Source organism: Anguilla anguilla, chromosome 15, assembly GCF_013347855.1.
Source record: "Anguilla anguilla isolate fAngAng1 chromosome 15, fAngAng1.pri, whole genome shotgun sequence".
NCBI classification, from domain to species: domain Eukaryota; kingdom Metazoa; phylum Chordata; class Actinopteri; order Anguilliformes; family Anguillidae; genus Anguilla; species Anguilla anguilla.
The window spans coordinates 34,871,078-34,895,228 of NC_049215.1; the positions used below are offsets into that span (position 1 = coordinate 34,871,078).

At 43.7% G+C, this 24,151-nt stretch overlaps 3 protein-coding genes across 6 annotated transcripts; all 3 read right to left on the bottom strand.

Moving 5' to 3' along the window:
• LOC118213963 (P2Y purinoceptor 8-like) lies at window positions 1-5,390 on the bottom strand. Of its 3 annotated transcripts, none has more exons than XR_004762557.1 (3): window positions 4,997-5,248; window positions 1,279-2,852; window positions 1-228 (listed from the first exon to the last, which is right to left on the bottom strand). XR_004762557.1 is itself a non-coding variant. In XM_035393254.1 (3 exons), the coding sequence occupies exon 3, from the start codon at window positions 2,815-2,817 to the stop codon at window positions 1,792-1,794; it is 1,026 nt and encodes a 341-aa protein (XP_035249145.1). In that variant the 5' UTR covers window positions 2,818-2,852; window positions 4,997-5,142; window positions 5,328-5,390; the 3' UTR covers window positions 547-1,791. The 3 variants fall into 3 exon arrangements, 2 of the variants coding, with proteins under 2 accessions (XP_035249145.1, XP_035249144.1); XM_035393254.1 differs by lacking the exon at window positions 1-228 and adding an exon at window positions 5,328-5,390 and having other exon boundaries at window positions 547-2,852; window positions 4,997-5,142; XM_035393253.1 differs by lacking the exon at window positions 1-228 and having other exon boundaries at window positions 547-2,852.
• A 5,145-nt stretch (window positions 5,391-10,535) lies between these two features.
• Window positions 10,536-17,773, bottom strand: upf3a (UPF3A regulator of nonsense mediated mRNA decay). The gene is made up of 10 exons (XM_035393234.1): window positions 17,589-17,773; window positions 16,803-16,909; window positions 16,126-16,232; window positions 15,754-15,852; window positions 15,063-15,173; window positions 14,743-14,798; window positions 14,227-14,385; window positions 13,834-13,979; window positions 13,060-13,363; window positions 10,536-12,406 (listed from the first exon to the last, which is right to left on the bottom strand). The coding sequence occupies exons 1-10, from the start codon at window positions 17,727-17,729 to the stop codon at window positions 12,242-12,244; spliced, it is 1,395 nt and encodes a 464-aa protein (XP_035249125.1). The 5' UTR covers window positions 17,730-17,773; the 3' UTR covers window positions 10,536-12,241.
• A 2,227-nt stretch (window positions 17,774-20,000) lies between these two features.
• Window positions 20,001-23,602, bottom strand: si:dkey-83m22.7. Of its 2 annotated transcripts, none has more exons than XM_035393264.1 (5): window positions 23,409-23,602; window positions 22,436-22,516; window positions 22,124-22,242; window positions 21,860-22,043; window positions 20,001-21,459 (listed from the first exon to the last, which is right to left on the bottom strand). In XM_035393264.1, exons 1-5 carry the CDS (start codon window positions 23,502-23,504, stop codon window positions 21,250-21,252), a joined length of 690 nt encoding a protein of 229 aa, XP_035249155.1. In that variant the 5' UTR covers window positions 23,505-23,602; the 3' UTR covers window positions 20,001-21,249. The 2 variants fall into 2 exon arrangements, with proteins under 2 accessions (XP_035249155.1, XP_035249153.1); XM_035393262.1 differs by having other exon boundaries at window positions 21,860-22,049.
• Between the last annotated feature and the right edge of the window lie 549 nt (window positions 23,603-24,151).

The following is a 24,151-nucleotide window of genomic DNA, read 5'->3' on the forward strand; positions in this document are numbered from 1 at the left end:
TAAAAAAAAAAAAATTTTTTAAATTGTGTACAACAACAATAACAAACAATAAAAATAAATCTGCAGAAGTGAGAGTTTAGTGCCCGTTCTTCCTTCCTGTCGGTCACAGGTCCTGTGTTGGGTCTCATGCGGGGATGAGGTGCGTGCCTGGCGCAGAATTTCACAGGATTCTGGGTGTTCGTGTGTCACCAGCTTCCTGCTTCCTGTGGCAGTTCTGCTTTCAACGAGCTGCAGTAGCAACAAAGCGAAACGGCAACCAGTGAATACGAACGGGGGGGGGGGGGGGGTATGGGGAAGGAAATAAAAACACAAAAAGCCCCAGCCCACAAGGGTACTCTAATACTGCAACTGCACCTCAGTGCAGATGGTTCCTTACAGTCAACCACGGTATACAGGGTCCGTGGAAAAATCATCCATCGCAGATGTTATATTGTTCCATATTACCTCTGACCATTATAGAAAAAAAAGGTTTGATGCTCTCACTCCCCCCAGGGTGGATCAGAAACTTGTGTCTCTATGACTTTATGCATGTGAAAAGAATATGCCTTTTTTTTTTATTTTTTTTTTTTTTGGCTTGGTACACTGTGATGTGATTGGACGCTACAAGAATGTTCATCTAATGGACGTCCGGCGACAAAATGTTGTAAGATACATTGAAGTGGAAAAAAAAACGTTGTATGTTAGGGTTCTCAGAATAGAAAAGATATAACGGCTAACCAAGATAGCGAGCTGATTGTGCTAGATAGCTATCCACCTTGCTAGCTGCCTGTAAAAAATTGTCGGTTGTCTAGACAGATGACCAGGCACAATAAGACCGCATCACTGATAATATAATATTCAATTATAGAAGATTTGTTTGAACCTTTGCTATGAAAACCTTACAACAATGTTGTTTGAAAAGCCTAATTTCAAGCTAAGATACACAATCTTGGCTGTGGAAAATGTTTGATGGTGGTCTTTGTATAGAGCAAACACGGAATTTACTTGTTTTCCATTCAGAACATCACCTAACCACCCTGTTATCTCTGTGATTCATTAAACCCAAATGTCAGAATTTTCATTTCAGAAATTTCCTCCCCCTTAATATAGGTGGTTCTGTCCAGCTGAGGAGGCATTTTCTCTTGCAGGACAATAGCCAGAAGTTTCTGGGCTGCTAAGAGGAGGTTAGGGTGAATAACTTGGCTCATCCATGTGTTCCTTTGCAATATCATAGCCCGAGAGAGCCCTCAGGCCTGGCATACTCCCACCTGCATTCATGGAGTACCTTGCTAGGCTTACCTTATCTGACAGGACGAGGTATGGCCTCAGACACTAGTGACCACATCGCTTCAGTTTGACACTGAAAATCCAGCGGCGGAGAACACAGTACAACCGCACAGCACTGTGTTAGCATTCTGTGAGAAGCTCCCTCACCAGTGAGCTTAAATTACACTGTGTAAGTGTGAAGCACTGATGCTGAGAAGCTAGCATGTATGACTCAAGTGGCAAAACAACACCAGTGTCCACAGTGACGTGTTTGGTGTCAGTTCCAACTCCCAGAGTTCAATAAAAAAATCAAATGTACTTTATCGGAGTCGTTGATTTGACATCGAGAACGTTACTGTAAAGCAGTGGGAGTGAATGTTTCACAGGCCTACTTTCAGGGCTGTGTCAGTCGTTCGATGGGAATTTTCCTTCAGCTCAGCGCGTTTCAGCCGGGGGCCCCCTGTTCTCTCGCTTCTCGTTTCTACAGAGCCGCCGCGTCTCTCTGGCGTGAGGACTACGAAGTGGAAAAGGAAACGCGCTGCGGTTTTATTGTCTCAGCAGGGCCACCGTATGGCCCGAAACCCCCTTGGAGGCGTTCCCCGGGTCCGAGGTGACGGTTTCTTCCCGGTCCCCAGCGACGCACGGGATCTTCGCGCGAAACTTCTGCCGAAACTCCCGGGAGGCGAAGTAGTAGATGAAGGGGTCGAAGCAGCAGTTGAGGCTGTTGACACCCAGGGAAAGCTTGTAGTAGACGTACAGGCTCTTGCCCATGGTCGTGTAGATTGCGTGCAGGAGGTGGAGCACGAGGGTGGGCAGGTAGCAGCAGGTGAAACACAGCACCACCACCACGATGAGGCGCATGGTCTGCCTTTTGGCCTGCTGCGGGGTGTCCAGGTCGCGGGACCCGTACAGTTTTCGGACGATGGCGACGTAGCACCCGATCAGCACGACGAGGGGGAGCACCGTGAACAGGAGGAGGGTCGTGCCGAAGTACACGTACCCCAGCGCCTTCCGGGGGAAGAGGGCCCTGGGCAGGACGTCGAAGCAGGTGGAGATGTTGAGCTGCTCCACCCTGAGGACCAGGTTGTTGTGGAGCACGGGCAGGTGGACGGCCAGCACGCAGGCCCAGATGAGCAGGCAGGCCAGGGCGGCTTTGCGGGGCGTGCGCCAGTGCCTGGTGCCCAGCGGGCGCACAATGCCGCAGTACCGCTCCAGGCTGATGGCGCAGGTGGTGAGGATGGAGCAGTGCATGTTGGTGTAGAAGACCACAGTGACCGCACTGCAGGCCGCGCTGCCGAACGGCCAGTCGTTGCCCCGGAGGTGGTAGGCCACCTGGAAGGGCAGGAAGGCGCTGTAGAGCAGGTCGGTGAGCGACAGGTTGATGGCGAAGACCACGGTGGGGTTCCTGCGCTCGGCGTGCAGGCAGAGGAGCCAGAGGGAGATCAGGTTGCAGGGCGTGCTGAAGACGAACACCAGCAGGTAGACGAGCGGCAGGGCCAGGGTGAGGATGGGGCTGCCCAGCATCTCCAGGGTGGTGTTGGCCAGTGGAGCTGGGACTGAGGAAACGTTCATTTCTGCCGAGTGCGTTCGCACAGACTGGCTGAATTCTGAGGGCAGAAACAATGAAACATTCATGAAAACATGCCACACATGGACAGAGACATCGCCCAAGCGTTTTTGAAGAGCAAGACCTGAACCGACACTGTTTTTGCTGCTGTTTGTAACGTCTGTATGAGTCTAGCTTCTCCACCCTCTCCTGCGTCCTCACCATGGCAACATCTCAATGAGCTGACCGGGGGGGGACTTTTGGGGATGTAAATTTGGGGGGGGGGGGTACTGGTGTACCTAGTTGTAAAAAAATGTGTGATGAAATACTCCAAAAAAAAAAAAAAAAAAAAAAAGAAATTTGAAATTAAATGCCTTTTACTCAACATGACCACATTCGTTAATGCTCAGTTATTTATGTCCTGTCACTGATCTTCACAATCTTCCATGTAAATCATTAAATAATATCTGCAGCTATGCTACAGTGCTAATGACACCAAAGCAGGGCACTACCTGATCACCTTTGGATCAGTCTGATTCAAACATTAACTAGGACCCATATTCACTTCACGATGGAAAAAAGGTAAAAGAATGCATTATGAAAAAAGTTGTTATTGTTGTTGTCATAATAATAATTATAGTTATAATAATAATAATAATTATTATTATTATTACACCCTGAACAGGTCGCCAATCCATCCCAAGACACATTTGTTGTTGTTGTGGTACTTTATTTATAGGGTGCAAGGTCCATGGAACATGCCAAAACACCAAATAAATGTTACTGGCCCACAATGCCCTTGGGCTCCGAACAGTTAACTGAATGTGGAGATGCTGATTCTCCAGGCAGATACCGCACCCCACAGGCCTCAGGACACTGCGTGATCGAAAATATGTATTTTACTCCACAGTGGACGCTAGAGAGAGACTCGCTCAAAGGGTTTATGTTTATGTTTCACAAGTCTTTCTTTCACCAAGAACACCGCAATGAGGAAAAATGAGTTGCAGAAATGTGGGAAGAGTCCTGTTTGAATGCTTCTGCTTTTGAGAATCGTGAGAATTTCTTCACTGCTATTATCAGAATACAGAACGAATAGAATGGCTGGCCTAATCTCTCTCTCTCTCTCTCTCTCTCTCGCTCTCTCTCTCTTTCTAATTCATATTTCACATTCAAATTCCAATGGTTTATTGGAATGGCATATTCAAAAATACATATTGTCAAAGTGTAGTGATAGCAAACATCAACCACAGTATATATGTATAGTGTATATATATATATATATATATATATATATATGTATATATATAAAACAAGCCACAACAACATTAACAGCATAAATGACAACAGTAACATGATATTTATTAACTATTAAATTAACTACTAAATACTATTACTCTACTGTACTATTACTATGTTATACTATGCTCTCTTCATTTAAAAAAATTCTCTCCCTCCCCCTCCCATGTCTAATTTCTCTCCTTCTCTGTCTCTTTCTCTCTCTTCTCTCCCTGCCCCTACCACCCACCCCCTAGAGCCAGTGGGTGTGCGAGTGGACAATCTTATTATGTTTTTAGGGTACTAAGCTGAATCGAGCTGCCCCAAGCCTTATGGAGCTCGCTGTATTTCTGTGTGTATTTCTCTCCTGTTAGGTGAACAGTGCCAACATGCGCCGTATGGACACTACTGGCTTACTGTTAATGTAAATACCTTTTGGCTCCTAAGGTGTGACTTTAAAAGTGAAACATTTTATGTCCTTTAAATAACCAGGTACTGCGTCAGAAATAGGTCCTCAGTAACCAGTAACACGAAACCAGTTGCAGTTGAGCACATGTGACAGTTTACAAATTACCAGGGGAAATTTCACCACAGAAATGAAAATAGAACTTTTCCTCCTCGTGTACAAACTGCCATCAAACTTCCCCATAGCACACCGAGCACATGGTTAAAGGAGAAATACAGCAAATAAGATAAAACATTTGACATGAACCAGTGAAAGGTGATAAAGTCATTGCAGGTGTTCGCATACCTATTACGACTATTAAACCAGAAGTTCGATATTGAAGAAAACATTTGCTCACACAAAATTTCATAGACAACCGGAACATTTTTTTTTTTTTTTTACTTTTAACTCTTATTCACCTCACGGACAATGACTGTTGGTGTTGTCTTTTAAAGTGAAGTCCACATTACAAACAGGGTACTCACCTAGACTTTCGTTGTCACAGGCAACGCGTTAACATATGCGATGATAAAAAGTAATGAAACGTCCAGTCTGAAGCGTAGCCTACTCAACATGCTGTGTAGGTAGTGTGGGAAAGCGCCGGAACTTGAGGCGAGACTAGGGCTGGGGTCTGAAGCGTGAGCTCACCTTCTCCACCTATTTCTGGAACATGAAAAGTGGGAGGGGAAGAACACAGAGCGCACTCTTCGTACATTAATATCGTAAATATGAAACGAAGCGTCACTGTTCTTGAATTTATGCACTTGTTTTTGGGGTTTTTTTTTTTTTTTTTTTTGACGGAATAAGCCCACTCACGGAGGGCTGGGCGAGATGTGTGGCGGCGGTGTCCACAAGGTTAGCGGGCTCTCTCGCTGTATGCAGATTTTCCCGTGCTCCACGAAAGCGAGAGAGACACATTTAAAGGGGTGCGAAACCCAAAACATGTTTTAAATAAAATATTTTAACAGATATACAGCTGTTGCTTATGATAGAAAACGACATACTTTTGGCCATGTGGACACCTGGCATCCGGCATCTGATCAGACATTATGAGCATTAATATGGAGTTGGTCCACCCTTTTCTGCTATAACAACCTCCACTCTTCTGGGAAGGCTTTATGCTAGATGTTGGAGCATTGCTGCAGGGATTTGCTTCCATTCAGCCAGAAGAGCATTAGTGAGGTCGGGCACTGATTGGGCGATTAGGCCTGGCTCGCAGTTGCCTTTCCAACTGATCCCAAAGGTGTTGGATGGGTTTGAGGTCAGGGCTCTGTGCAGGCCAGTGAAGTCATTCCACACCGATCTCGACAAAACCATTTCCATATGGACCTCGCTGTGTGCCCAGGGCCATGGTCATGTTGAAACTGGAAAGGGCCTTCCCCCAAACTTTTGCCACAAAGTTGGAAGCACAGAATTGTCTGTATTGTCATTGCATTAAGAATTCAGTGGAACTCAGGGGCCGAGCCCAAACCATGAAAACCAGGCCCAGACCAATATAAATGGTCATATAGCGTATGTCAATTTCTTCTTATTTTTGTGCATTTGTAGATTGCTGCTCTTTTAGGCGGTAAATTGGGTGATTTACCTTTTAGTGGTTTGAAAAAAAAAATGGACAAGCATCACAGGATGTTATGTTCTGCTGTGCCAGTACAGTTAGCAGTTGTGGACCCCACCTCCATGGATGGACGAACCCGTAGGCAGCTGCGTATGTTATCACCAATGTCCAGAACCGGGCGTATCCTGTATATCAACCCCCGAAGCAAATGAAAAGCAAGACCGCTTTACCCGTAGATACCAAACGCAGCACTGCTGTAAGGCAGCAGCCCAATGTACAGGCTGTGGTTTCGTTTGGTTTTTTGATACCTTGGAGTTAATGTACCATACAGAATAAGGCACTGTGGGCTTCTGGGCTCTGTGCCACTGCACTGCTTTGATTGGACATTCTCCACAGTCCAGAATGCCAATCGAATGGCTGGGATCCCACTGGATGGTGTCATTATTCCTGAGTGTCGTCCAGGGTGGGAGGGTTTCAGTCAGCAGGGTATCCCGTTTTTTTGTCGTTAAAAGCTGAAGCTTTTGGACCTCACCTACTGATTTACTCCCGACAGATCCCCCCACCACCAAAACTGTATTCAATTGTTCTTGCACTCTTTCTCCATTCATTACATTATAGGCATTTAGCAACTTACACAACTTTTTACATTGCGTTTATACAGCTGGATGTATACTGAAGCCTTGCTATACCTATACCTTGGTCAAAGGTACAATGGCAGTGTCCTACCTGGGAATTGAACCTATGACCATTAGGTTACAAGACCAGCTCCTTACCCATTATACCACTCTGCCGCCCACCATTCCCTCTGTTTCCCACTCCCCTAATACCCCTTATTTTGCTAAATGAAATATAGGACCGAATGTTCTCAAAGCAGTACTGGCCACTTGCACCCCTGCTGCTCAACGCAGGAAGTGGTTCTGCCACACCCAGGAAACCCACAGCCGGGTCCCCTGAGGAACTGAAAAAAATGTTAACAAATATCAGTAAAAAGAAGTGTAGCGCAATGCTGTACTTTACACACAATTAGCAATGGCCCGAATTCTCTCCGGACCAGAAGGAGCCTACTCTGCACTGACGGCTATCGAAGGAGAGCTCTGTGTGGAAGGTGATGTAGGATTACGGTGTAGAAATGCATATTTTTCTCATTGTGGATATTTGGGGTATGGTGTCGGATATCTTCTCTGGTGATGCTCTCCCAGACCTGTACTGCAGTTCCTGTTTGTTTCGGGGGCTTTTTCTTTCAGTCTTGTCTGCAGTGAGTGAAACCACAGGTTCATTTGCATTCAGATCTGATGATTGACTTGGCCGGTAAAGAGCAGTACACTCTTTGCACCCGAAACACTTGCTTAATTTGGCAGTGTGTTTGGGATCATTGGGCCTCATTCACAAAACATGCGTATGAACACATTTGATCGTAAACTGTGTGTAAGAACGTGTCCAAGAACATTTCAGCATTCATCATTTTTTTCTTATTTATATTTGTTCCCGGCTGTTTCTTTTTTCTAATCACATTAACAGGATTGTGCATAAAATTTACAAACGCTCAGCATTCATCATCTCATACACCTGGGACATGCACAAAAACAAAGGTCTGCACTTTCAAGTGTCATGAATCCCATATTGCTTTTTCGTAGGAACATTTTTTAAGAACAAAAGTAAGAATAATTTTTTTTTAAAAGTTTAATTTTTAAAATATATTTTTTTAATTAAAAAATTTAAGACTTTGGTTGATTCCAATTAATCATTAATCAAACACACTAGTTTACACATGTTGAAAATAAAGCTTATGTCAATAACTGTTTTATTTTTTAGCTTAGAATTTTTTTTAGCATTTTTTGTGCATATTTATCAAGGGTGCCAATAATTCTGAACTCACTGTATGTTAGTTTCATCAAAAACAACCATCCACTAATGTATACATCTATGTAAAGTGTCAACCAAAGCACACCAATATTCTGGGGTACAGTGGCTACGTTGTTTTAAAACATTGTTACAACTTGGTTTCATTACATTACATTACATTACATTCATTTGGCAGACGCTTTTATCCAAAGCGACGTACAAAAAAGTGCATTTCATGATCGTAGACATCTGCTGAACACGGGTTCAGTAAGGTACAATTACTTATTTTGTACAGCTATTTCTAGCCGAGAACAATGAACACTATTCTGGTCTAACATCTGCAAAGCCGACTAGGCAGAAGAATAAGCTACAGTATTAGGACAAATACAAATTACCAAGAAGTGCAGGGATGGGGCAACATGTAACAAGTGACAGGAAAAGGGTTGTTTTTTTTTTTTTTTTAAATACAGCGTGGTGGTGGTTAGTCTAGGTATAGTCTGAAGAGATGAGTCTTCAGGCCACGGCGGAAGATGGATAGTGAGGGGGAGGTTCGGAGAGGGACGGGGAGTTCGTTCCACCACTGGGGAGCTAATGTTCAACATTGTTCTAACATATCGACACTGTGCCCTGATGTAGAGAATTCCAAAATATTTATTGAAAATGCAGCTCAATATTTCAAGTGATGCCATTGCTATAGGTATTGAGAAGAAAGGGTTTTAAAGAGATTTCTAGTCTTTATTTAAGTGGCAGACCCCATTTTATATATATATATATAATAAAAAGGTTTTCCTTAAAATGTATCTCCTTATTACATACCCAAGCCATAGCACTGCCCTCCACTGTGTTTCAATGATGTTTTAAGTTTAATTTCAATTTATTATTTATTAATTCAGGAAAAAGAATGAACAGCATAACATGTATGACAAGGTGTTCATACAATACACATTAATTACAAATAGTCCTGAGCCTAGCTCAGTTTTTAAAAAAAGAATCGTTTAATGGTTTTGCAGTGGGTTTCCTGTTCTGCAGGGGAAATGAGTGGGTGTAGGAAAACAACAGGCTAACCTAAGAAACCAGAGGTATGGACCAGTGAAAACTTTAGCGGTTTAAGATCAGAGATCGCAGACCCCATTTTATATATATATATATAATAAAAAGGTTTTCCTTAAAATGTATCTCCTTATTACATACCCAAGCCATAGCACTGCCTTCCACTGTGTTTCAATGATGTTTTAAGTTTAATTTCAATTTATTATTTATTAATTCAGGAAAAAGAATGAACAGCATAACATGTATGACAAGGTGTTCATACAATACACGTTAATTACAAATAGTCCTGAGCCTAGCTCAGTTTTTAAAAAAAGAATCGTTTAATGGTTTTGCAGTGGGTTTCCTGTTCTGCAGGGGAAATGAGTGGGTGTAGGAAAACAACAGGCTAACCTAAGAAACCAGAGGTGTGGACCAGTGAAAACTTTAGCGGTTTAAGATCAGAGATCGCATGTGTGATTGTCTGAAGGCTGTAGGGGGCTGGATCTGAGGTGGAATGGCGTGTCTGAGTGAGCGCCGTGTCTCAGTTATATGTATGAAAATATGACCTATATTTGTTTTTCTAAAATCAGGGAATGGAATCTGAAGATTAGTGGTAGAGCATGCAATAGGAGAATGGGACTTTTTAGAGAACGGCACTGCTTTGGGGCTGTTTGTTTTGTAGCTGATAACAGTATTTAATGGCGACTAAGTTATGTTACGATTAAGGGGGAAGGGGAGGGGGAGGGGGAGGGGATTGGGAATTGATTTTGAGTTGTTTTTGAATCTAGCTAAATAATCACCACCACCACAGTTCCCAACCTGTCATGTACCCCTGTCTATTAACCAGTTTAGAAGTCAAAGAACCTCTAGGTCAGAGAAAGAGTGATATTCACTATTTCACACAAAACACAGTGTTTAAACTTCAGTAATGTGCAACGAGGTTTTCTTGCATCATTTACCACGACAAATATGTTGCCAAACATAACTTAAAGGAAGCCATATACCAAAAAAAAAAAAAAACATGTGCTATAGTTTGTGCCGCCACCTTGTGGCTGGTCAGTATTTCTACCAACCTGCTGAATGTGGAAAATCTACATTTGACCTCACGTTGCAGACAGTGCATGGTGGGATAGCGCATTGTCACTGGAGTGCTTCTGACATCACCTCTCACTGGAAAATTAGTTTTTTTTGCATGTGAATGTTATGTGGTATGCATGAATAATGACTTTTTAAAAATAAAAACTTATTGTTTTTCATAATGTTGTACTGAACTTGTGTTGTTTCATCCAAAAGGACACATTTCTCAGTTTTTAAAGGGGAGGATTTTAAATGCTTTAAAATGACACTAATCTGACAAGCTCCATTTATTATGATTTATTCCCAGTAGCTCAGTCAGAGGCAAATATCTGCAGAGAATGGTGGGAGATGTAGTTCACATCTAGCTGTATGCTAGTGAGCTACCAATAATGTCTTCTTGTGGGCTTGTCAACTCCCACTGTTACAGTTGCGAGACATATCTCAGCCACAGGACAAATTAAACCTTACCCTCTGTGCGCCAGGCAGAGAAAATGCATGACCAATGAGGAATCACACTTGTATTTTCATTTAAAATGGAGATCAGTTCACTCAGAATTTATTACTGCTTAAAGATGACATAATGATGTTCATTTTCTTAATTTTTTTGCCATGTATACAGAGGACATCAGCCACATACACACAGTTTAGTTACTCGCTTTAGCCACTATAACTGACCTCTCAAACATTTTTACATTATTGTGTTTCTAATAAAGTTCTGTAATGAAAGTTAATGAAGGATAATTATACACTAAACATTTAAATATAACAATATGCATTTGCAATGTGCACGTAAATAGCTAAGGCATGTTTTACACAGGGGTGCATTTTATAGCACTGGCATCAACTGAATTATAAATGTCGCGAATTTGTAGAAAATCATGCACACTGTATATAAAATTAAAATACTTTCACTTGTATTAAACTCTACTCTGTTCACTGTTCCCTCTGAGGATAAAGGAATACTCAGTTTTGTTCTTCTTGGCTCACGGATAAATACTATTTCAGACTGGATCTACAAATATATCACGCTCCTCGAATACAGAAATACACATAGGTTTCAAAGTATTATGTTTTTCATAATAATACACAACTCAAGATGGTTTGTAAAAAATAAATGATGTCACTTCATTAGATTATAGTGGGATATTTAAGATGTGGGGAAAAAGAACAGGAAATATTACTGCTGAGCATCATGCACAGGAATATAAAGTTATCTCAAAAGTTCTATATTCTACTATGTAGATAGGTTACGTACACTTTAAACAGACAATTCACTGCTTAATATATATATATTCTTCATGATAAAGAGTGATATATTTCATTTATAAATTATCTGCCAGCCAAGGGAATCTGCTCTGGTTAACTAGAAAATATGAAAAATAATATATTTATTTCTTGATCTCGAGGTATTCCGTATCAATGATCAGGCATATGGGGGGACACAGTTAAAATATGTTACTATAAGTGCATTTCTTATAAAACGATGTCAGGATTTGGAGGATTTCTACAAATTTTCCATCAGCTTTAGCCGTCTATAACGACTCAAGCAGAACTGGTGCTTCTTGTTTTTTTAAATCAGATTGCTTAGACATTATTATCACCTGTGCCTGTCACCTACCCCTCATCCTCAAACCCTTCCATCTTTAAAGTCACATCATTTATGCATTTATAGCCTTTAAAAGGACAGAGAGCGATGTCACTGACTTGGGGCCAACAAATTTCTAAATAATCTTCCCTTAAACCCTCTGGCTTCATGTGAACAGATTTCTTTGTTTAAGAGTAAAGCACGATTCAGACATAAACTCTGAAATCCCCCAAGCCTAAACATATTTTAGTACTGTATAGAAATATAACTATTCTCAGGCAGTGGCTTCTGTCATGAAGCTCTAACACAGCTTAGTTACAGCTCCCCAGACGGCAAACGACTCTGGGCCGGATCTGCACCGAGTCCGACCCGGCAGCGCTGACTCCGGGCCAGAATTCGGCCCAGATCCGGCCCGGCAGCGCTGACTCCGGGCCAGAATTCGGCCCAGATCCGGTCCGGAGTCGCTCGCTGACGGGGCAGCCTGTGCGCACGGCGTCTGTTCGCAGCACGAGGCGAGAAACGGACGGACGTTTGTAACGGACGGACGAAACGCGGGCGAAACGGTTTTTTTTGTGCTCTGTCTGAGACGGAACCAGCTCCCGCTCGGTTGCCGGGGGCGACGACGACGGCCGCCGGCCGAGGCTACTCGTCCCCGCTCTTCTCCGAGCCGGTTCCCATGGCGATCTCGAACCTGGGTTCCGCCCCCCACTCAGGGGAGGTGCCGAAGCAGTCGGGGCCTGCGCCCCCCGACCCCGCGCCGGAGCGGCTGCGCACCCCCGGCTGGTACAGCTGCATCGTGGGACGGTCCTGTCCCAAAAACAAGAGAGAGGAGAGAGAAACGCCGTGAGCTCACCTGATTTCAATTACCCATAATCCATCTGATTTAATCTGTGCTATTCAGACAATAAGGGATGTATTACATTACAGCAGGGGTGTCCAATCCTTTCCAGAAAGGGAGAGATTTGTGTTTCCCCACTCCATGCTAGATGGGAGCGGCTTTTTGTGAATTTTGGGACTGCTGTCCCCGACAGGCTGTCAACAACACGTCCTGGGCCTGAACTGAGCCTCCCAGCCTGCTGCCGGGACCCGCCCCCCGCCAGCTCCCGGGTGCGAGGGCTGGGGGGGCCAGCGGTGTTTCGGCTCCCTAAACCGTCCCGCCCCTCAGGCTGGGAGGCCCTTTTCTCCTGAGCCGCTAACACAGACTGTCAGCGGCTCAGGGCTCAGAGACGTATGCCCGGGGTCAAAGGTCAGCCCAGTGCTGCCGTAGCAACCACCGAGTTCACCGTAGCGACCAAATAGTGTCAAACTGAGTGAGGCTAGCTGGTTTGAGTTTTTAGAATGGTTCTGTGTGCCCGCATCACAGAGAAGAGCCTCTGGTTTGTCCAGGCTAAACGGGCAAACAGGACTGAGGGGAGTTCTGGGCGTGGCCGCCCCTCCCTCCCTCCCTCCCTCCCGCTCACCTTGTTGCGGATGCGCTCCTTCCTGCTGCCCGCGTCTTCGCGCCCGTCCTTGCCCGCCTTGTCGCCCGCGCTGGGGCAGTGCCCGTAGCCGTGGTGCGGGTGCCCGTCCTTCTTGGCCCGGTCCTGGCAGTACCCTTTGCCCCACTTGGTCTCCTCCTTGCGGCGCGTGAACTTGTCCAGCTCGTAGTGGTGCCGGTGGCGCCGCCGCGCCTCCTCGCGCCCGCGGTGCCGCTCCCCGCCCGCCTCCTTCTCCCGCGGCCGCCGCCCCTGCTCCCTCTGCTCTCTGTCACTCTCCGCCTGGCCTCTAGGGGGAGACAGAGCGCCGCTTTACTGCCACACCCTCACTCAGAAGCAGGACAGAGATTGCACATACATATGCACACACACATGTACACACACACACACACACGCAGACACACACACACATGCACACACACACACATACACACACGCACACACACACACACGCAGACACACACACACATGCACACACACATGTACACACACACACACACACACACGCAGACACACACACACATACATGCGCACGCACACACACATACACACACACACACACATAGAAGCACACAGATGCACACACATACATGCGCACGCACACACATATACACACACACACATAGAAGCACACAGATGCACACACACACACACACACATGCAAACACACACACACACACACACACACACAGAAGCACACAGATGCACACACACACACACACACTTGGGCTTCATGCTGTCACTGTGCACTGTTCTTACTTGTCTTTCGCTTCCTTGTCCAGGTGTTTTGTCTTCAGATGCCCAGAGGGTTTGTCCAGTTTGCTTCTGTCCGACTCTCCACCGTCCGCTCTGTCCTTCAGTCTGTCCGAATCCCCATCTTCGTCTCGGTCACACTTCTTCAGGAGCTAAAGCAAAGATCAAATAGATTTCCCTCGTTATAAAATCTGACTGAGGAATATTACGCTTGGGGCCTGATTCACTGAGACCTTCAGCACGTACAAAGGATTTTAGCTCAGACAAAACCAATAACATAACCAATGATTTAGTACTGTGGAATGAACAGCATTCGTACCACAACGCGTTTTAAAAGCGGAACAAACAAGTTATTTTTGGCACAGGCGTGTCAGAAAAAAAACAGAAATGAGGACAGACCTTGAACTTAATTTCCTTTTCTGCCAGTTTCTTCTGCTTCTCGGCCTCCTTGCGCTTTCTTCTCTCCTCCTCCCTGCGCTTCCTCTTCTCCTCCTCTCTCTGTCGCTTCTTCTCCAGCTCCCTGCGCCTCCTCTCCTCCCGTTTCTCCTCCCGGATTCTCTGCAGCGGTGCATCGTGGGAAGGTCAGCCCCTATCCGGGCACCCTCGCCCCCCCCCCCCCCCCCCCCCCCCCCACAGTCCCATGGTATCAGAACCAAAACACTCGTGTTCTCGGACATTTTCACATCGCAGCTGTAATCTTCAGCACTGACACACATTTTATGATTTTTAATACTGGCGTCATCATGGCTGATGAAGGTCTCTGTGACCGAAGCATTGTACTCAATACATGTTTTTTTGGCACAGTGTGCAGGAGTTCTCTTTATTCACTTCAGTTTGTGTTTCCCCTGTGCACCTGTGACAAGCCCTGTTTCTCAGGTGTGTATTTAGCTCTCTATAGAGTCATCAGGCTCCTACCTGCTTCTCAAGCTTCTTGTTCTTGATGTACTCTAGAAGCGGCGTTGTCCTCTTGGCTATAAGAACAAACGCAGCACACACGTGAATATAGTGATGTCATGAGAGGTACACACACACACACACACATGCACACACAGACACACCCGCTCACACACACACACACGCACGCACACACACACGCACACACACACAGACACCCCCGCACACATACAGACACACACACCCGCTCGCACACACACACACGCACGCACACACACACAGACACACCCGCACACATACAGAAACACACACACGCACACACACGCACACACACAGAGTACCTATGAGCTCCCTGGTCTTGGCCTCGATCTCTCCCAGCAGTGTTTCAGGGTTTGCCGTCACCTTCTCCTCATCACAGCAGTAGTTTTCCAAAAACCGCCTGTACTCCGGATCTGTGGGTCAGACCGACAGGAGGGCCTCAGAACAGGGCCTCAGCACTGAGACTCAGAACAGGGCCTCAGCACTGAGACTCAACACAGGGCCTCAGCACTGAAACTCAGAACAGGGACTCAGCACTGAGACTCACAACAGGGCCTCAGCACTGAGACTCACAACAGGGCCTCAGCACTGAGACTCAACACAGGGACTCAGCACTGAGACTCAGAACAGGGCCTCAGCACTGAGACTCAACACAGGGACTCAGCACTGAGACTCAGAACAGGGCCTCAGAACAGTGACTTAGCACAGAGACTCAACACAGGGACTCAGAACTGAGACTCAACACAGAGATTTAGCACAGGGACTCAGAACAGTGACTTAGCACAGATACTCAACACAGGGACTCAGAACTGAGACTCAACACAGGGACTCAGCACAGGGACTCAGCACAAAGACTCAACACAGTGACTTAGCACAGAAACTCAGCACAGGGACTCAACACAGGGATATGCCACTGGCTGCCATTCCTAAATGAGATGTCATATAAGCACAGACACGGAGCACAGCTCCGTAGCATGAAAAAACATTCCGCACCTTCCTCAATGCTTCCGGCCTTTGTGTCTTTCTTCTTCAGCTTCTTCTTAGAAACTTTCTGAAATGGCGCAAATTCTACAATGGCAGGATATTCCTGACCTGTGTAAAGAATAAAAACATATTATGAGTGTGCGTGCTATTTATAGGTTATAGGAGGAATTGGCCTCTGACAATTACACTTTATCACTGAAAACTAGACTGAATAATCTTAAAGAACAATACATTTTATTTACCACAATAAGTATATTTATATAACAATTCCATTTTATTCTAATTCTAATGTAAATATGGTCCCATAAAATTGCTTGAACATTTAGCTAATTACAGTTTAATGTTATCTCCCCTTATGTGAAAAAATCAAGTTTACTGTACCTTTGTTATCTATGAACACATAGCCATCGAAACGGTCTCTGAAGAGAACAATATCTTCGGGGTTTTTGAAATTAATGTATGCTCTTGAGAAGAGGTGTGGATAAAGGCTGCAAGGGGAAAAAAAGACCTGTATCAGCAAATATAGATGTACATCGCGGTCTATTTTAATAACAGCATTTATATGTCGTTCTTGTTATTGTATATCTCGATGGTTTATACGTGCATCCGCACGTCTCGCACCCGTGTTTCCGTGTGTGGAAAAACTATTTGGGAAATAAGCTTAGATGTACGTACTGCTGATGTAACACCATGCAATGAGCTTCAGACCCAGAACGTTTTCGCTAAATACCCTGCAATAGTAACAGACTTTATTATAGTAGTATTCTTAACAGGTGCCTTTCCTAGGAGACTTGAGTCCCGAACATTTTATATGCTATTAATTTATATCCGGTTATGTAGCCTAATTAAGCGATATGGGCTAAGTACCAGTATTCTGTGTAGCAGCCTGTGTGCCCGCCATTTGGGGAAAAAACGTAGCGTAGCGAACGATTATATAAACAGAACTCATCCACCCGATATGTTTACGACTAAAATAATTTCAGTAGGGGCAAAGTTATGGATTGATGCACTGCACTCTGGAAAGCAAACGTGCCCAACTTTACCAGATTTGTTTTTACCTTTGATCGGCTGAGAAGAATTCGAAATAGTCGAAAGCAGGTAAAGGACTGATTTGTTCTTCCAACTGGTCCTTTGACAGACTGGGTGGCAATCGCCGAAGAACTACCTGTAAGGAGCGGGTGCAAATATAATAAGAACTGCCTTAGTGCAAAACGTCATTTACAATGCCACCTACGCCACAACACTGCACGGGTAAAATTTTCCGAACTGTGTAATCACAGCAGAAATCGCGTATGGGAAATCTGCGATAGCTGTTACAGCGTCGACGGACCCTAGCTGTCACAGAATTAACGCCACGTGACGTGATAGATTAACGCGTTACATCGCTGCACTGGGTAGCTAAATACGCAACCATAAAACGACATACGATCTTTTCACGCTCGTTAGATGCAATTATATAGACGGCCTATCTGGACAGCAAGCAAATAAAAAATATGTTATTTTTCAGCGTTTGATCACCGTCACTGGCTAAAAGACTAGTTAATGCACAAACTGATCATATTACTAGCTAGCAATTGTGCAAAAAGCTTAAGGCTATTCCCTGCTTGAATAACGCTAGTAAGTGTTAAGGAAATCGGCGACCACTGTCTGATTGAAGCAATATATTGTATCTCATTATAGCCTACTACATTTATGTCTAACCCATAAGCAAACGTTCATTTTACTTATGAGCTCCAAGTTGCTCGGTGGTGTTTACGCAATACCACTATTTCGCTGTCTGTGGTGCTGATCTGACCTCACCACCATAAACCCGCACGCAGATAGGGGGAAATGCACATCTTTACCTTTGTAAAAACTTCTCTTTTCTCTTCTTTGGGTTTAGAATTGGTTGTGACGCTGTCTTGGTCCCTTGGAAGGTCCCTGAAGTGTATGTCGACGTTCTTTCTTTCCCCACTTTCGGTCATAAACTCCTTTTCCGCCCTCATCGCTCTGCATCTGCTGCCTGCCAGAAGGGTCCCGCTCGCGAGAACTCATTTCCAAATACCGCGAGGACTGAAACGAGCTCCGCGTGAGCCAGTGTAGCTGCAGCAGTGGGGCTGCTTGTTGAAAGATACGGTAAATTGACTTAGCTGTATCCGATCAGCTATGGTCAAATTAGATTAATTAATTATCATTATTGTTTAACGTACACCATATGACGAAAGGTATCTGGATACCCCTTGGTCTGTGGCTGTTTTTCATTGTTTGGGCTAGGCCCCTTAGTTCCAGTGAAGGCAACTCTTAATACAATGACATTACAGGCGATTCTGTGCTTCCAACTTTGCAGCAACAATTTGGGGAAGGCCCTGTCGTATTTCAGCATGACAATACCCTCAGACATACAGCGAGGTCCATATAGAAATGCTTTTGCTGAGATTGGTGTGGAAGAACTTGACTGGCCTGCACAGAGCCCTGACCTCAACCCCATCCAACACCTTTGGGATCAATTGGAAAGGCAACTGTGAGCCAGGCCAAATCGCCCAATCAGGGCCCGACTTCACTAATGCTCTTTTGGCTGAATGGAAGCAAGTCCCTGCAATGCTCCAAAATCTAGTATAAAGCCTTCCCAGAAGAGTGGGGGTTGTTATAGCAGCACAGGGTGGACCAACTCCATGTGATTGCTTATCGTTTTGTATGAGATGTTGGATGTCAGGTGTCCACATACTTTTGGCCATGTAGTGTATGCTATTTATTGGATGTCATTCAAATAGGGGAATTAAATAATTTTACCAGTCCCATGTACAGTCCACAACATAATTTGTGAAGAGTTGTTTTTACCTTTCTGATGTTTTCTATAATTATTTTATAATGATGTGAGAGTATTGTTTTTTTATTGACAAAATTATTCTGGTCGTGATACTGACGTGATTCCCCACTAATCTGGTATAGTGACGACACACTCACTGTATACCAATGGTAATACAACCCTGTTCCTGGAGATCTACCGTCCTGTAGGTTTTAATTTCGCCTTTGGCGCACCTGACTCTACTAATTAGCGGCTCAACAACGACTTCCGGTTTACTCTTGAATCAGAGGCGCGCTTGGATTGTTTGTTATTTGGGTTGTTTGCTCAGTAGTTTTCACTACTGAGCAAACAACTACGTCGCTTTTAAAAACCCTTTAAAAACTACAACTATTAAAAATATTTGAAAATGTACTAGTTATCTCTCACCGATTCCCAAATATTGCGGTCCTTTATTGAACTCAACCACATCCTGATCCAAGAAGCCAAGCTGTCCGGCATTTTGCCGACTTATTTGAACGCTTCACATATATGTAAGTAAACGTAATAATGCTTCCCCGTCCTCTCCCTGCTCGTTACCTGTCCTTTGCTGTGAGTGCAGTGTGTTTAGTTGCGTCTCTCCTGTCGTAGTTATACTTTAACTTGTAATAAATGTATTTCGAACGCTAAACTGACGGGGAAGATTTCCGAATGGGGAGATCGCATCCAGAATCTGGATGTAATGAGGAATTCTTAGACTCCTTTTCGGCCCACCCAGATGCCAGCTCTATTTTACGTCCACATAGCGTATTCGCCCCATTGCCCCCCTCGCAACAGGACGAGTTTGTTACGGTAAGAAGGAAGCACAGTGGTTAAATAAAAAAAAAACCTACAAGTACATATGCAACCCCATCCGCTAGAACTTTCTAGCCCGAAGGTAGGCACTACCTTTTTTTCCTCATCACATTTTCTTAGTGACTGTCTACAGACCTCCTGGCCCATACCCTAGCTTTTATTCATGACTTTGCAGAATATTTTTCAATTATTGCAGTCATACTTTAGGTCTGGTCTTAAGTTTTGATGTTGTCAGTGATATTGTAATCTACCCACATTACCCAATTTTGTCCGACCATTTTCTTCTAACATTACACCTACAGTTGGTCCAGAATACTTTAATTTAGATGTTTCAGCTTCCTCTTTGTCTATTGATTGTGTAAGTTGCGTAAGTCGCTCTGGATAAGAGCATCTGATAAATGCCTGTAATGCAATGTAATGTTGCAGTGTTCAACCAATGAGTGGAGACTTCTGCCAGGAAGAGGCCTTCCCTGACCACACTGTGCAGGAATGTAGCGTGAATGGGCATGGATGTGGCAGTGGAATCTCCTTGTGGTGTGTCTTTTATAAGTAGGCTACTATGATGGACCACACTAATATAAGCAATATGTTTTATCACACTGGTCCTTCACCTGAAGCTTGACCTTCACACAAAATAATGTATAGACAGATTTTGTTTTTATTTTTCTGAAAGGCGAGTGCTGAACCATGAATACTACACAGACCTATTGCATATGGCCTAATATTTTATACAGGAAATTTCACTTATGTGGCATAGCTATAATACAACCACAGTAGATCATACACACTGTTGACCATACACACTGATCGTATATCCCCCCTCTCACGACTATTCTCTCAACTAACCATACAATTCACCATCTTGGTTTGGTGTTATACTATGTTTTAGTTTTTGGGGAACATATTTTGGGTTGCCTATTTGTGGTTACTCTCCCTTTCAGAGTGTTTTAGGAATATGGTTGGCAATAACTCAAAACACTCGCTTCGCTAATAAGACAACATACACTTTACTGAACCCCCGTGGGGTAATCTGTCCTCTGCATTTAACCCATCCTAGTTACAGTACTTAGGAGCAGTAGGCAGCCACAGTGCAGTGCCCAGGGACCAACTCCAGTTCTGAGGCCAGGGCCTTGTTCAAGGGCAGTGGGAGGAGTGTACCTAACCGGACAGGCATGTCTTTCAGCCTGTTCACACATCAAAGTCACAGGGGACACCTGTGACCTGAGGTGAGCAGATGGGTCTCTGTGAGACTCCGTACTTCATTATGCGGGACAGTTGGCCTCCAGATTGTCTGTTAATGATACCTTACTGCTAGCTCTCATTACACTTCTGCACAGGTGAATAGTCAGTCATTTTTTTTGTTGATTATGTACCCTATTTGTGTGTGTGTGTGTGTATGTTTTCTCAAGGTTTGAAGACATGGCCATCTAAAATATGGTGTGTGATCTTATGACTTTAGAGTTCATCACTAAAAAAATGGTTATTGAAATTCTTATGTGAACAAACATTGATTTATATAATAGCCTATATGGTTTTGAAGACTTAAAATGAGTATCAACAATATTGCTATAAACTATATCATGAAGAAATGGTAGTTAACTTTTACATCGCACTAATTATGTGTAGAATAAGAATAATTAAGAGCAAATTCACAGTTGTTAATACTGCTTTTTAGAATGCATAAAATGTAAATATAGGCTCTACATTTTGTATCAAAGTTCCATGTTTGTCTAAAATTTGTGTAATAGCAAGTACTGCAATTACTTTGACAAAACTTAATATAGAAAGGTTCATGTGAGCCTACATTTACAGTGCAATTTACAAACAGATTTTTTAATTTTCATCCTTCATATACATGTGAAGTTACATGAAAGTCGTTCCTGGATGGTTCAGTCGTGTTTGTCGCTGTCGCTATCGCTCTCCGAGTTCTTCGTCTCAGCATCGCGTTCCCCGTCTGACCCTTTCCGTTCGTCTGTTTCTGCTTTCTCGCCGCTTTTGTTGTTTTTGTCACCGGGTGCGTTGTCTCCTCCACTCCTCTCCTGGACAGATTTGTCTCCTTTGGCTTCCTTTGCGGCTTGTTTAATGGATTTTGGGCGAGCCTGCAAATACAAAATGAAAATGATTCAGGCGAATACCGTAAATGCACCAGGAAGTATAAATGGCCTTGGATTTGGACTGGATTATTATCACAAGGCTATAAGTTTGAATCCCATTTCAAAGCGTATAGCTTACATTTGAATAATGTTTATCTTTTACTGATTATATAAGAAAAATGTCAAATCAATGCAAGAGACTAAAACACGGTTGTTTATCATGCACATTATATTAGGCTACATGTGTATGAACTAAAATTAGGCAGAAAGTGTCACACTGCACATAACAAAGTTGGGCTGATTCTTACGACATTTCAGCTTCTCTGTGGAAGAAAATTGCTCTCGCAATACCTGAAAGTTGTGTTAATTGAAGCCTGCATATCGAAATATCCCGTAATTACATTACCTTTATGAGGCTCGCGCTGCGAGGATAGCGCGCGATGCTTTCTCTGTATTCTTCGGTCCTTAGCCAGTCCTCGTGCCACTGTCGCCTGCTGTATCTCGGCCCACACCGTGATAAACGCTCAACAATTACCTGGTTCTCCTTCGAGACTCGGAGGAGTTCCTGCTGCCGCTTCTCCCTACACAAACTACCATTAAAGCAGACGAGGTAACATAAGAAAGGCTGTTATATTTCTGAGCTTCGAGCTTTTAATTGTGGTTTGGTTACCTTCTATTCTCGTAGTTGTTTCTGTTGTCAATGTGTCCAGTTGTTCTCATTATGAACGATATCTTGTCCAGGAGCATTTTATTATCTCGTTGGATTATAGACATACGTTCTTCTTCAAGCTGTCGAGTAAACGAAAGGAAACATCCAGTTATTGCAGTCTAAAATATTATGCCATACCATGCCAATAACCTTCACTTCATATACAATATGTTGAACAGATAAGTTTCTTGTGTTGTGGTTGAGGTGCTAGCGCTATCTGGTGGTCACAATGAGAAATGTGACACATCACTGAAAGAATTCGAAGTTAATTACCTTCAGCTTTTTCAGTTTCAGTTGAAGGTGACCGTACGTTTGAGGTGGGCCTGTGCTTACTGTTGGTTTTGCAGATGTAACCTTTTAATGGAAATAACGCATTAAAGAAGTTAATGCATGTTAAATAAATGTTTGTGCACATTCTTGGAATCCAGACTTCGATAACTAAGAAACCTCGATGGATACCATAACAACGCGAACTCTTTAGTGGTATGTTGTCGGTGCAATAAAAATGTCATTAAATACTATCACTGTGTTTAGACTCTATGAACGACGGTTAACGTCAATGTTTGGAAAGTTTGAAGAGTCTACTGTTCATTACATTACATTACATTACATTACAGGCATTTAGCAGACGCTCTTATCCAGAGCGACGTACAACAAGTGCATAGGTTTCATGATGTAGAGGCGCAAAAGAAACACTAGAGTGAAGTAAGGATCGTAGTGCCAGAAGTGACCACATCGATCAGGACTCCAACCCTGTAGAGTAAGTTTGTTCAGCAAGCAAGAATCCTACCAAGTACAAACTAGCACTGGAATCACACCTAATCATACAAAAACAATCCTGCCAGATACACTAACATAATCAAATTATCCTAGCTAGGTACAGTAAAATACTATCACTGTGTTTAGACTCTATGAACGACGGTTAACGTCAATGTTTGGAAAGTTTGAAGTGTCTACTGTTCAGTAAGACATAAGCTACTTATCTATATTTTTGCGATTAAAGGTGGGTTTGGTGTCCCCTTCATAAAAGTTCAGAATATTATAAAGGGCCACAAGTATTTGTACGCGAATATATATTTACTATTATTTACACAGAGCAATGTCACGGATACTTAGAAACAGTCTTCTGGGTATGTAATTTTGAATTACTTAAAAAAAATATATTATTAAAATCAGTTGCTGTAAAAACACTCTGAAGCCTTCAGAGATCAGTACAATGATCTAAAAAAAATTAAACCGACAATACCTTCTTCTGATGCATTTCGTAATGGGTCCTGTCCCATTTCTGCTGCAGGTATTTGTTTCCGCAGGGAAGTATTGGTTGATAGGCTCGGTGCTGCATGGCTCGGGCGCGCGGACACACTCTAATCTCTGGATCGCTCTGTCGCTGCACCAGCCCGCAGACCGCGTGCACTTTTGCGCCGACTGTGTGCGTGTGTGTGTGTGCGCGCGTGTGGGGGGCGGTTGCCATGGCAGCCGCTGGGAAAGGATGAATGGCAATTGTTTTTAGTTTATTCAAACCCCTTTGCTTCTAAAACAAGTTCGACAATGATATTCACCATAGGGTGTGTGTTTGTGTTCGGATTAGGAAGGTTATTTCCTGGCAACGTTAAAGTTTTCTGTTATGCTATTACCTGTAAGGTCTTGTGTGCACTTTATGTATTGCGTATAGCCCTGTTGTGCAGCTGGTGTTTACCCGAATCAACCTGGGTGATTTGGTTGCGGTTGCAACAGCAGCTGCACACCTGGGAATTGAGTTCATTAGGAAAGAAATGGATGGTGCTAATTTGGCACTTTGCCTTCCACTTGCCAAACCGCTCTTGTTTATGACGAGAAAGTTTGGCGATGTGTAGAAGTAGGCGCGGTTTATAATATGTTAGCATTTTTAACGCATTGTCCATTTCTCTTGTTTATGCTGGATGTGCAACCGTTTGGCCAGATGAAACTGTGCTATTTTTAATTCTGATGGTTTTGTACAATTAACATTAA

Coding starts and splice junctions, on each gene's coding strand:
- si:dkey-83m22.7 (XM_035393262.1), bottom strand. CDS start 23,504: ATGCAGCACCGAGCCTATCAACCAATACTTCCCTGCGGAAACAAATAC. Junction 22,517..23,408: donor ACGAAATGCATCAGAAGAAG/GTATTGTCGGTT, acceptor TTCCATTAAAAG/GTTACATCTGCAAAACCAAC. Junction 22,243..22,435: donor TGAAACTGAAAAAGCTGAAG/GTAATTAACTTC, acceptor TTTACTCGACAG/CTTGAAGAAGAACGTATGTC.
- upf3a (XM_035393234.1), bottom strand. CDS start 17,729: ATGAGGGCGGAAAAGGAGTTTATGACCGAAAGTGGGGAAAGAAAGAAC. Junction 16,910..17,588: donor AAAGAGAAGTTTTTACAAAG/GTAAAGATGTGC, acceptor CGCTCCTTACAG/GTAGTTCTTCGGCGATTGCC. Junction 14,799..15,062: donor CAAGACCAGGGAGCTCATAG/GTACTCTGTGTG, acceptor TTGTTCTTATAG/CCAAGAGGACAACGCCGCTT.
- LOC118213963 (XM_035393254.1), bottom strand. CDS start 2,817: ATGAACGTTTCCTCAGTCCCAGCTCCACTGGCCAACACCACCCTGGAG.